Source organism: Crocuta crocuta, unplaced genomic scaffold (assembly GCF_008692635.1).
Source record: "Crocuta crocuta isolate KB4526 unplaced genomic scaffold, BGI_CrCroc_1.0 scaffold236, whole genome shotgun sequence".
NCBI classification, from domain to species: Eukaryota; Metazoa; Chordata; class Mammalia; order Carnivora; family Hyaenidae; genus Crocuta; species Crocuta crocuta.
The window spans coordinates 573,460-587,646 of record NW_027530998.1 but is presented as its reverse complement, the minus strand read 5'-3'; the positions used below and the strand labels follow the sequence as shown (position 1 = coordinate 587,646).

Below are 14,187 nucleotides of genomic sequence, written 5' to 3'. Positions count from 1 at the left end.
AGCGGCCCCCCCCCCCCCAGCCACAGCTGCACAGGCAAGGCAGAAAACAGGACATAAAACAAGAATGCTGAGAAAAACCTCCAGCAACCCAGCCCCCACCTTAAGCACAAGGTAAAGTACAGAAATTTGAAGCTGGTGGTAACCATAGCAACAACAAAACCAAAACCTAGCTCAACTTCTGACTGGACTGATTCAACACTGTGACAAGAAGAGACATGTGCATTCCCAGGCATAAATACTAGGTACTTTGGTTTCAACTGTTCTACACAAGATGTTCAACAGTCAAAAAATTTTGAGATACATGAAAAAAGAACCTATTATCAACAGAGAAACAGAACCAGAGTCAGAGATAATCAAGTAGCCTTTCTTTATCAGGATCTGCCACTGGCAAGATATGCACATACACAGAGAAGTGAAGAGATTCCAGACGACAAGAGAAGAAGGAAGCAAGCATAAGCCTCTCCACCCTGTAGCAGATCCTGATTAAAAACAACAACAACAAAAAAAAAAAAACAGGGGCGCCTGGGTGGCTCAGTCAGTTAAGCGTCCGACTTCGGCTCAGATCATGATCTCACCATTCGTGGGTTCAAGTCCCGCATCGGGCTCTGTGCTGATGGTTAGCTCAGAGCCTGGAGCCTGCTTCAGATCCTGTATCTCCCTCTCTCTCTGACCCTCCCCTGCTCACTCTGTGTGTGTGTCTCTCTCAGCAATAAATAAAACATTTAAAAAATTTTTTAAATAAAATAAAATATCATGGAGATGTAATATACAGCATGGTGACTATAGTTAATAACACTGTATTGTCTGTCTGACAATTGCTAAGAGGGTAACTCTTCAGAAGCTCTCATCACAAGAAAAGAAAGTGCATTAACTAGACTTACTGCTGTGGGGATTACCCAAAATATACAAATATTGAATCATTATGTTGTCCATCTGACACTAATATGTTATGTGTCAATTATACCTCAATTAAAAAAAATAACTAGACAGCTCCATCTGAAACTATCTCCAAGATATATCATTTGGTTTTTTTTTAAGTTTATTTATTTATTTTGAGAGAGAAAGAGAAAGCATATGCAGAGGAAGGGCAAAGACAGAGGATCTCAAACAGGCTCCATGCTGTTTAGCGTGGAGGAGCCCGATGTGAGTCTTGAACCCATTAACAATAAGATCATGACCTGTGCTTAAATCAGGAGTCGGATGCTTAACCAAGTCACCCAGGCACCCCCAAAATACATTGTTAGATTAAAAGTAAGCAAGCAAACAAGATGCAGAACAAGGAAAACAGTTAAAGAAGAAACAATTCTGACATTAAATGTATGGGGTTTTTTTTCCTACACCAACCAATTATCTGACATCAGCCAACAAACCAACAATTGAAGACAATTCTGTTACTATTTACCTGGATTTTGCATCAGATCCCACAAGTTAAGGACTCAGTCCCACAAGACTGTCCCCACTTCAGATGCCAATTGCAGTTGAGGGCCTCTGGTATTTCTGGCCAAATGGCTAGAAATCAAGGGGTCCTGTGACCCCCCACACAAATTTTTCATAAATTACTAGAAGAGTTCACAGAACTCAAAGAAACACCTAACATTTACCAGTTTATTATATAATTAAAGATATGATAAAGGATACAGTCAAACAGGGACACAGGGGAAGGTCCAGAAGAATCTGTAGTACAAGAGTTTGTCCTCCCACTGGGTCTGGGTGGGTCACCCTTCTGGCACACATATATATCCAGAACTCTCAGAAACCAGAAACTCTTAGAACCTCATAGTACTGGGATTTTTATGGAGGCATAATCAATTATGAACTCAATCTCTGGCATCTCTCTCTTCCCTGGATGACAGGTGGGGCTGAAAGATTCTAATCATGGCTTGGTCTTTCTGGTGACTAGCCCTCATCTAAAAGCCCACCAAGATCTGCCTTATTAGAACAAAAGATGCTCCTATCACCCAGAAAATCACAAGGGTTTTTAGGAGCTCTGTTTCAGGCACTGTGAGCAGAGACCAATATTATATTTCTTATTATGTCACAAATCTTAGCTCCAATACTTACCAGCTCTGTGACCTTAGACAAGTTACCTAATCTATCAGTGCCTTGCTTTTCAACTCAAAACAGAACATTATAATAACAACTTGCACATAAAGTAGCTGTGGAAAATAATTATTGAAAGTCAGTGTTCAATATATATTAAGTATTATTATAATAAGTCATATTTTTCCTTTAAGACTATAAAAGGTCAAAGAAGCAGAAATTATAAACTTTCACAACTATATGTCCCTGTACATATTTATGGGACAAAGCATAATGTTTTTTAATCAAAATTTTAAATGAAAGCAAACAAAATGAATTAAAAATATATATACTTACTTTGAAGCAGCAGCATAATATCTGCTGGGCACCCAAACATTTACAGAACAAGGATAGAGAGGTGTTTTAAAAGCCATCTTGGAAAGACTATATTTTTGATGATGTATCAAGACTTGAAAGAAAGAAAACATACATTAACCATTACATTCATAATTTTTACATTCTTATTCAATGTTTTCCAAAACAAACAAAAAAACCCAAAAATATTCACTACTTTATGAGTTTCAACCATTCTTTAAAAAATCTAATAGTGGGGCGCCTCAGCAGCTCAGATGGTAAAGCGTCTGACTTCAGTTGAGGTCATGATCTCCAGGTTTTTGAGTCTGGGCCCCACGTCAGGCTCTGGAGCCTGGAGCCTGCTTCGGATTCTGTGTCTTCCTCTCTCTCTGCCCCTCCCCTGCTTGTAGTCTGTCTCTCTCTCTCTCAAAAATAAATAAACATTACAAAAAGTTTTTTAAGTGTAATAGTACAAGCTGCAATACTTGAAACTAAAGCCAAGTAAACATCTAATTGATCAATCTGTCTTCATTTTTTTTTTTAAGATTTTATTTGTAAGTCATCTCTACATCCAATGTGCAGCTCAAACGTACAACTCTGAAATCTACAATCATATGCACTGTTGACTGAGCCAGCCAGGTGCCCCATCTTCATTTATTTTTAACTTAATGCAGTTCAGGTTCAACAGCATGTGTTAGCTCTGTTACTATGGAATATATATCCTGAATTTCTTAGTAATAATTTAAACTTTTTCCTTTTATATATATAATACATTCACAGAGTTGTCCAATGTACTTCTGAAGAGTAACAGCTAAGTGGAGAGAATCGCCTTACCAGAGATCAACGTATTAGGAAGCTATGGTAATTAAGACACTTTGCTTTGGCACAGGTATAGAAAGACAAATTAATAAAACAAAAACAGCCCAGCAACAGACCCATACACATGTGGATATCTGAAATATGGCAAATGTTATTGTAGATCACTGTGCAAAGAATTCAATTAAGTGGTGTTAAGAGATTATTCATAGGGAAAAGAATAGATTTAGATCCCTATCTCATAACACACACACACACACACACACACACACACACACACCCCAATCAAATCTGGATGGACTAAGGATTTACATTTGAATGGCAAAACTAAAAGCTTTCGGAATACAGGTAAGTATTTTTTGATCATTTGGGTGGGACCAATTTCACAAACAAAACACAAAAGCACTAGCCAAAAAGTGACTTATTAGTGTTAAGAATATCTCTTTATTAAAAAAGTGAAAGACAGGGGCGCCTGGGTGGCTTAGTCGGTTAAGCGTCCGACTTTCGCTTAGGTCATGATCCCGCGGTTCGTGGGTTCGAGCCCCGCGTCGGGCTCTGTGCTGACTGCCAGCTCAGAGCCTGGAGCCTATTTCAGAGTCTGTATCTCCCTCTCTCTCTGACCCTCCCCTGCTCACGCTGTCTCTCTCTCTCTCTCCTAGAAATAAAAATATTTTTTAAAAAAAGTAAAACACAAGCCAAAAATTGAGAGAATAGCAACATATATAACAAAGAATTAATATCCTGAATATGCAATATCAACCCAATTAAAAAGTAAACAAAAGAGACTAACGAGCTTCTAACTGGAAAGGCAACATAAATGATGCATGAATGCATGGAAAAATGCACAGTGTCATTTGTAATCACGTAAATATTAATTTAAACCACAATAAAATATCATTTGACATTGCTATTTAAAGATTGGTCATTGTNATGTGGAAACTAATTTGACAATAAACTATTTGTAAAAAAATAAATAAATAAATAAAGATTGGTCATTGGGTCTGTAAATTAAAACTACACCAGCATGTAAATCAACCACATCCCTAAGTATTTTACTGCACCTGACAATATTGTTTTCACAAGACTTCTTCAATAAAGAAAACAGTGCTTTGATTTAATTGTGGACAGGTAACAGTTTTTAGATGAGATAATTTCAGTAGCAATGTTTTCCATACATCAGACGGGCCAAACCTTTTTTAAAAAGCCTGGGGTTGCTGAAATGTTAAGGATAAATTTTTTTTAATTTTTTTTAATGTTTTATTTATTTCTAGGAGAGAGAGAGAGAGAGACAGCGTGAGCAGGAGAGGGTCAGAGAGAGAAGGAGTCACAGACTCCGAAACAGGCCCCAGGCTCTGAGCTGGCAGTCAGCACAGAGCCCGACACGGGGCTCGAACCCACGAACCGCGAGATCATGACCTAAGCGAAAGTCGGACGCTTAACCGACTAAGCCACCCAGGCGCCCCAAGGATAAATTTTATACATAGCAGATAAGAGTATGAATTGGAATACATTATGGAAAGTAATATGGCATAACTCAATAAGGCTAGGCATACACGTATCAGTGATGCAGTAATTCCACTTCTAGGAATATGCCCTAGAGGAACTAAGAGACATGCACAAAAATAACATCATCATAACATCAGGAGACTTCTGGGAAAGATGGCAAAGTAGGAGGACCATAAGCTCATCTCGTCCCAGGGATACAATTAGGTAACAGTGTAAATAGCCCAGAAAATGACCCAAAGATTGGCAGAACAGACTCTCCACAGCTAAATGCAGAGAAGAGGACCCTTTGAAGATGGTAGGAAGGACAGAGATGCAGTTGGGAGCTAAATGGAGCTGCAAGACTGTCCACAAGAGGAAGGAACGCCATGGGCACAGAGAAAGCAGAGAAGCAGACCCTCACACCAAGGGAGCCCATGGGAGGAAGATCAATCCCCATTAACATTTGGCTTTGAAAACGAGAGGGACTAAATTTCCAGAGTTCTTACAATCAGCGAGGCTTAACATTTGGAACTTTAAAAGAAATCTGCAAGCTCAAGGGACAGACAGGTGGCAGAGCCAGGAGGGCAAAAGGAAACTGAGTCCCTTCCCTTAAAGAGACTGCACAACAAACAGCCCCATGGAGACAGAGCACAGAAACAGCAGCTTGAACACTACCTCAGGTATATGAGAGGGAGATATGTTTATACAAATCTCAGTGTGTGCTGGAGAGCCAGGGATCCTTGAGAGACTTCTCTAGGAACAAAACTGCTGATAAGCAATTTCCATGCCTCACCCTCTGCATAAACACACCAACACCTTTTGGAACCGGCACAATGCCAACACTTGCTAACAGCGGACCCTGCCCCTGGTTCTCCTGCTGACATGCTCCTTCCAAGCACGGCAGATTCACACAAATGCTGCTAGCACCATGCATCCCTACCCCGAGCACTTCTGTGGATCTGCTCCCTCCAACGCAACCTGACTCAGGCCCTGGTTCTGGAGGCCCTGCCCTGCCAACTCAGACTTTGCTGGCACCAACCACCCTACTCCTATTTTCACCTCTAGTTAGATGCCCCTGAATCTCTAGCAAACATCTGACCTGACTCAATTTAAGCCCAAGGTGACCCCAGACTGGCCCATCAACATGACAGGGATCAGACCCTGCCCATAAAAGACAAAGACAGCCACTACAGATGACTGAACTGAATGCAAACATGGCTCAGCCACAACAGCAGGGCACATTCAACACTCACAGGAGACACGCCTGAAGTGCCAGGTTCTGGTGAATAGGGGACCTTGACATTGCATTGCACAGCACTACAAAATCGATTCTTCATAATACCCTACTTTCAAGAGCAGGAGACATAGCTACCTTTTCTAACGTGCAAAAACAGACACAGAGAGTTAGACAGAATACGGAGATAGATGAGTATTGTTTCCCAAATGAAAGAACAGGGCAAAATTCACAACAAGAGACTTTAAAAAATGGAGATAAGTAATATGTCTCATAGAGAATTTTTTAAAAATGTTAATGTTTATTTTTGAGAGAGAGACAGAGCACAAGTGGGAGTGGGACACAGAGAGAGAGAGAGAGAGACACAGAATCCGAAGCAGGCTCCAAGCTTTGAGCTGTCAGCAGAGAGCCCAACATGGGGCTCAAACCCACAGACCATGAGATCATGACCTGAACCAAAGTCAGATGCTTAATCAACCTTGTCACCCAGGCATCCCAAGAATTTAAAGTAATGGTCATAAATATAACTCATTAGGCTTGAGAAAAGAGTAAAGAATTTCAGTAAGACCTTTAACAAAGAGATAGAAAACAACAACAACAAAAGAAACAAGATGAAAAACTCAATAACTGAAATTAAAAATACACTAGATGGAAAACAGTAGTGACCTGGAGGACAGAGTAATGAAAAGCAATAAAACTAAAAAAGAGAAAAAGTAATAATAATAAATATGAAAATAGACTTAGGGAACTCAGCAACACCATCAGGCGTAATACCATTCACATTATAAGAATCCCAGAAGAAAGAAAAGGAGGTAGAAAATTACTTGAAAAAATAATAGCTGAAAAACTGTAAATCTGGGGGAGAAAAACCAAAAATCCAGATGCAGGAGGTGCAGAGATCTCCAAACAAAATCAAACCAAGAAGGTCCACATCAAGACCAAATAAAATGGCAAAAAATAATAATAATTAAGAAAAAGTTTTAGAAGCAACAACAGAAAAGTTACATCCAAAGGAAACTCCATAAGGCTATCAGCAGATTTTTCAGCACAAACTTTGCAGGTAAGAAGGGAGTGCTAGATATATTCAAAGTGCTGTGGGGGGAAAAAAACTGCAGCCAAGAATACTGTATCCAGCAAAGTTATCTTTCAAAATAGAGGGAGACAGTTTCCCAAACAAAAATTAAAGGAAGTCATGACCAGTAAATCAGCCTTATAAGAATGTTAAAAGGGGGGCGCCTGAGTGGCTTAGTCGGTTAAGCATCCAACTTTCACTTAGGTCATGATCTCGCGGTTTGCAGGTTCGAGCCCCGCATCAGGCTCTGTGCTGACTGCCAGCTCGGAGCCTGGAGCCTGTTTCAGAGTCTGTGACTCCCTCTCTCTCTGACCCTCCCCTGCTCATGCTGTCCCTCTCTCTCTCTCCTAGAAATAAATAAAACATTTAAAAAAAAAAGTAAAAGAATGTTAAAAGGGACTCTTTGAGTGGAAGGCAAAGACCGTAAGTAAGAGTAAGAAAAGTAGGAAACAAAAAAGCAGTAAAAATAAGTTCACCTATAAAAATCAGTCAAGGAATTCACAAAATAAAAGCATGTAAGGTATGGCACCATATACCTATAAAGTGTGAGGAGAGGAATAAAGAATGGGTTCTAACTTAAGCAATAATCAAATTAATTTAGACTGCTGTATGCATAAGATGTTATATATAAACCTAATGGAAACCAGAGATCAAAACCAGCAATAAATATGCAAAAATAAAGAGAAAGGAATCCAAGTATATCACTAAAGAGAGCCAACAAAGCATGAGAGAAGAAGCAAAGAACAACTCCAAAAAGAACCATAAAACAAGTAACAGAATGGCAATAAGTACATACCTATCAACAATTACTTTGAATAAATGGAATATACACTCTAGTCAAAAGACAGAGCAACAAAATGGATAAAAAACCAACATCCATCTATATGCGGCTACGAGAGACTCATTTCAGACCTAAAGATGTGCAGATTGGGGTGCCATATCTGGCTCAATCAGAACATGAGACTCTTGATCTCAGGGTCATGTTTTCGCACCCTACAGTGGGGTAGGGTTTACTTAAAAAGAAAAAAAAAAGGTATGTGCAGGTTAAAAGTGAAGGTATGGAAAAGCATTTATCATGCAAATAGAAGTGAAAAGAAAGCCTGGGTAGCAATATTTATATTGGATAAAACTGACTTTAAAACAAGAAAGAAAGAAAGAAAGAAAGAAAGAAAGAAAGAAAGAAAGAAAGAAAAAAGACTGACCCTGTATAATCATAAAGGGGAAAACAGAACAAGAAGATATAACAATTGGAAATATGCATGCAACAAGCACCCAATACATAAAGCAAAGAATAACAAACACAAAAGGAGCAATCAACAGTAATAATAATAGTAGGGGACTTTAACATCTCACTTACATCAATGAAAGATCAACCAAACAGAACATCAACAAGGAAACTGTGGTTTTAAATGACACATTGGACAAGATGGATCTAACAGATATATTCAGAACATGGAAAATTCTACAAAATAAGTCACACATTAGGCCACAAAAGCAAGTCTCAACAAATTAAAAAAGATCGAAGTTATACCATGCATCTTTTCTGACCACAACACTATGAAACTAGAAATCAACCACAAGAAAAAATCTGGAAAAAACACAAATACATGAAGGTTAAATAACACACTACTAAACAATGAATAGGTCAACCAAGAAATCAAAGAGGAAATCAAAGAATACATGCACACAAATGGAAATGAAAACACAATGGTCAAAAATCTCTGGGAGGCAGCAAATGCTGTTTGTTTGTTTGTTTTTAATGTTTTTTAAATTTATTTCTGAGAGAGAGAGACAGTGTGAGTAGGGGAGGGGCAGAGAGAGAGAGATATACAGAATCTGAAACAGGCTCCATCCAGGCTCTGAGCTAGCCGTCAACACAGAGCCCAACGTGGGGCTCAAACACACGAACCGTGAGATCATGACCTGAGCCGAAGTGGGACGCTTAACTGACTGAGCCACCCAGGCGTCCCCAGAAGCTGTTCTAAGAGGAAAGTTTATAGCAATACAAGTCTATCTCAAAAAAACAACCTAATCATATACCTAAAGGAGCTAGAGAAGGAAAAACAAACAAAACTCACAAACAGCAAAAGAAATAAAATAATGAAGATTAAAGCAGAAATAAATGAAAAAAAAAGAAAAAAACAGAAACCAGGAGGTGGTTCTCTGAAACATCAACAAAATTGATAAACCTGGAGCCAGACTCATCAGAGAAAGAGAGAGAGAAAGAACTCAAAGAAAATCAGAAATGAAAGAGGAGAAATGACAACTGACACCACAGAAATACAAAGGATTATGAGAGTGTAATGAAAACCCATATGCCAACAAATTGGACTACATAGAAAAATGGGTAAATTCCTAGAAACATATAATCTACCAAAACTGAAGTCGAAAGAAACAGAAAATAAACAGATTACCAGCAATGAAATTGAATCAGTAATCAAAATTCCAAAAAACAAACGAAAGTCCAAGACCCAATGGCTTCACAGATAAATTCTACCAAACACTTAAAGAAGATTTACCTATTCTTCTCAAACTATTCCAAAAGTTCAAAAGGAAGGAAAGCATCCAAATTAATTCTATGAGGCTAGCATCACCCAGATGTTGAAATGAGAATAACGACACTACAAAAAAGAGAGAACTACAGGCTAATATCCCTGATGAACATAGATGCAAAACTCTTCAATAAAACATTAGTAAAATGAATCCAACAATACATTAAAAAACTCATTTACCATGATCAAGTGGGATTTATTCCTGTGATGCAAGGGTAGTTCAATGTTCTCAAATCAATCAACATGATATATCACATCAATAAGAGAAGGGATAAAAAAAACATAGCATCATTTCAACAGATGCAGAAAAAGCATTTGACAAAGTACAACATCCTGTCAAGATAAAAACCCTCCACAAAGTAGGTTTAGAGGGAACATACCTGAACATAATAAATGTCTTATATGAAAAACCCATAGCTAACATCACCCTCAATGGGGAAAAACAGAGCTTTCCCCCTAAGGTCAGGAACAAGACAAGGATGTCCATTCTCACCACTTTTATTCAACATATTACTGGAAGTCCTGGTCACAGCAATCAGACAATAATAAGAAATAAAAAGATCCAAAGGAAGAAGTTAAACTTTCCCCTATTTGCAGGTGATGCGACACTTTATACAGAAAACCCAAAAGACTCCACTAAAAAACTACTATAACTGATAATGAATTCAGTAAGGTCACAGGACACAAAGTCAATATACAGAAATCCACTGCCTGTCTATACATTAATAATGAAGAAAGAGAAATTAAGAAAACAGTCCCATTTACAATGGCAACAAAAAAATAATAAAATACGAAGGAATAAATTTAACCAAAGAGGTGAAAGACCTATACTCTAAAAACTATAAAACACTGATGAAAGAAGCTGAAGAGGACACAAACAAATGGAAACATATTCCATGTTCAAGGATTGGAAGAACAAATGTTGTTTAAATGTCCATACTACGAAAAGCAACCTACAGACTTAACACAATCCCTATCAAAATACTAAAAGCATTTTTCACAGAAATAGAATAATCCTAAAATTTGTATGGAACTACAAAAGATCCTGAAGAGCCAAAGCAATCTTGAAAAAGAAAAACAAAACTAGAGGCATCACACTCCAAGATTTCAAAATATACTACAAATCTGCAATAATGAAAACAGTGTGGTACTGGAGTATCAAATCTTGACTGCGGGTTCATGAGTCCAAGCCTCACATTGGGCATGGAAGGCTACTTAAAAAATAATTAAGGGGCACCTGGGTGGCTCAGTCAATTGAGCGTCCAACTAGTGATTTCAGTTCAGGTCATGATTCCAGGGTCATGGGATCGAGCCCCACATTGGACTCTGCACTGAGCATGGAGACTGGTTGGGATTCTCTCTCTTCCCCTCTGTCCCTTTGCCCATCTCTGCCCCACTCAAATAAAATTTAAAAAAAGGAGAAAAGAAATAATACTCAGCCATAGAGAATGAAATCGTGCCGTTTGCAACAACATGGATGAATCTAGAAATTATAACGGTGGGGTGCCTGAGTGGCTCAGCAGGTTAGGCAGCAGACTCTTGATTTCAGCTAAGGTCATGATCTCAGTTTGTGAGATTGAGCCCCACATGGGGCTCCACACCACTAGTGCACAGAGCCTGATTCTGATTCTCTCCCTCCCTTCCTCTCTGCCCCTCCCCTGCTCATGCTTGCTTTCTCACAAAACAAATGAATAAACTTTTTAAAAAGGTTAAAAAAAAAAAAAGGAAATTTTAATGGCATGTGAAGTCAGAGAAAGACCAATACCATACGATTTCACCCATATGTGAAATTTAAGAAACAAAACAAATGCAGAAGAGATAAAACCTAAAAAACAGACTCTTAACTATAGAGAAGAAACTGATGGTTACCAGAGGGGAGGTGGATGGGGGGATGGGTGATATAGGTGAAGGGGAGGTTTTAACAGCACACTTATGATGATGAGCACTGAGTAATGTATAGAACTGCTGACTCACTATATTGTACACCTGAAACTAATACAACACATTACGTCAACTATACTGGAATTACAATAGGTCGTTATCGTCGTCATCATCATCATCATCATCATCATCATATTTTTATAATGGCAAAACTGTACAAAAGAACACAAACATTTATCTACAGTATAATGGATAAATATACATGGATGAATTTCACAAACATAATTTTAAGCAAGAAAAGTAAATGGCAGGGGCACCTGGGTGGCTCAGTCAGCTGAGTATCTCACTTCAGCTCAGATCATGATCTCTCACTTTATGAGTTAGAGCCCTGTGTGGGGATCTGTGCCGACCCTCCCCTGCTCACATTGTGTCTCTATCTCTCAAAAATAAATAAACATTAAAAAAAATTTTTTTAGGGGCGCCTGGGTGGCTTAGTTGGTTAAGCGTCCGACTTTCACTTAGGTCATGATCTCGGGGTTCATGGGTTCGAGCCCCACGTCGGGCTCTGTGCTGACGGCCAGCTCAGAGCCTGGAGCCTGTTTCAGTCTGTGACTCCCTCTCTCTCTGACCCTCCCCTGCTCATGCTGTCTCTCTCTCTCTCCCTCCTAGAAATAAATAAAAAATATTTTTAAAAAATTGTTTTTAAATCACACATGGTAGGGGTGCCTGCATGGCTCAGTCAGCTGAGTGTCGGACTTTAGCTCAGGTGATGTTCTCGCAGTTTGTGAATTCAAGCCCCATATCAGGCTCACTGCTGTCAGCATGGAGGCTGCTTTGGAAGGAAGGAAGCAAGGGAGCTAGTGTGGTTAGAGCACACTGAGTGAGCTGTGAAGAGGTCAGAGAGGTAAGCTGGGTAAGTGGCGGTGGGACTAGGCAGGCACAAGATGATGTGGAAGCCCCTCGGCCAGTGCTATCCAATGGAAGTATAATGTAAACTACATGTGTAATTTTAAATTTTCCAGTAGCCACAAAAAAAGGTAAAAAAGAAACCAGTGAAATTAATAAAAATTAACATATTTTATTACAGCTAATACCACAAATTTTTATCATTTCCACATGTTTTCAATATAAAAACTCCAGGTATTTTACTTTTTTTGGTACTAAGTCCTCAAAATCTAACGTGTATTTGACACACTCAATTCAGATTAGCCATGTCTGAAGTGTTCAATAGTGGATAACAATACAGACAGAACAACTGTAGGCCATTCTAAGGACTTTATATTTAGAAAAATGGGGAGGCTTTGCAGAATTTTGAGCATAAGAGAAATATGATTTAAGTTCTTATACGACCAATTTCATTACTTGTTGAGAATATACAGAAATCCACATGAAATGGTAACGGCATGCAAAGTAGTTGCTATAGAGGAGGGAGAAGTTAGATTCTGGATTTTATTTTGAGGGTAAAAGCAACAAGATTTGTCAACTATTTAACATGAAGTATAGGGGATATAGGGAGTTGAGGATATTCTGAGGTTTTGGCCCAGACAACTGAAACAACGAAGTTGTCATCAAATGAGATGGAAATGACCACAGGCTATGAGGAGTTTGATTTCAGACAAGTGTTACGTGCTTATGAGATACACAAGTGGAGATCTAGAACTGGCAGATGAGTTTAAGAATGTAAAGTTCAGGAGATGCCCCAACTGTAGATATATATTTGAGAACCATTAGACATAGACAACAAATATAAATTTGAGAGTCATTAAGATATAGACAATAGTCAAAGCCAGGACACTTAAATGAGATCACCCAAGGAGTGAATAACTTGTATACAGAAGACATGAAGGTGAAAGATGGGATCCTGGTCCCTAAGACATTCCAACGTAAGAGGAGGAGGAACCAGCACAGTAATGTGAGAAATGACAGGTGAGAAAAAAAAATATATATATATATATGGGAATGAGGAATCCTAGAAGCCAAGAGAAGAAAATGTGGCAAGCAGAGGATAACATTCAGTTCTCCTTTTGGCTTGTCTAATGTAACGTTATTTCTGCCATACAATGAAGATAATGCTATTAGTCCTTTTGCTCACTTAGTAGTTATCAGGAGCTGTCGTGATCTCTTGCCACCACTCTTAAGCAACAACTATCCCAAATACAGAATGCTGGTCTTGACACTAAATGTTCCTCTAAGAAGCTCAAAGAAAAACCTAGGATGCAGTTAAAAAAAAAAAAAAATACTGTCTTATGAATGAAGCTTCAGTTCTTCCTCTGCCACTGACTTTAGCAGGATGTTTCTTCCTCTGTAAAATGAGAGTGATGCTTGCTGCTGCCTCCACCTAACGAGCTACCTTAATTAAATAACAAAAAGTATCACTGCCTCAAAAACACAAAACAAAAATTAAAAAGCACTGTACAAAAAAAAAGCATTGTACCAAAAATGAACTATCCTCCTAGACAATAAACTGGAACTTACTAAGTGCTGAAAGCAGCTGCTACCAAGAAGTACTACACAATTTGTCTCCAAATGATAAATGTTGATGCAGATTAGGCAAGGTCTGGACGTTAAAGATTCGCCTGCAACAATGTACTCCCAAAAGCACCAATGAGTATTTTGTAAAGTGTTCAAGTTTACAGCTGTAGGTCACTCAAATACATCACCTCTTCCATTCCAGAACTCACTTATCAAACTCCTTTCCCGCGCAGCCCACACCCCCAGTAAAGCAGACAGAACTGTGTCTTGGCCTCCGTCCCTACAGGTGACTTGGGGGGGGG

The 14,187-nt window shown here is 38.8% G+C and overlaps 1 protein-coding gene across 3 annotated transcripts in view; it reads right to left on the bottom strand.

The window, feature by feature from the left end:
• The window catches only part of MRPL1 (mitochondrial ribosomal protein L1), a 137,488-nt gene that overhangs the window by 78,807 nt on the left and 44,494 nt on the right, over positions 1-14,187 (bottom strand). For all 3 annotated transcript variants that reach the window (XM_077770547.1, XM_077770548.1, XM_077770549.1), the window contains one exon: positions 2,377-2,488. In XM_077770547.1, the coding sequence (XP_077626673.1) occupies positions 2,377-2,488 (112 nt within the window). The remainder of the gene's footprint in view (positions 1-2,376; positions 2,489-14,187) is intronic.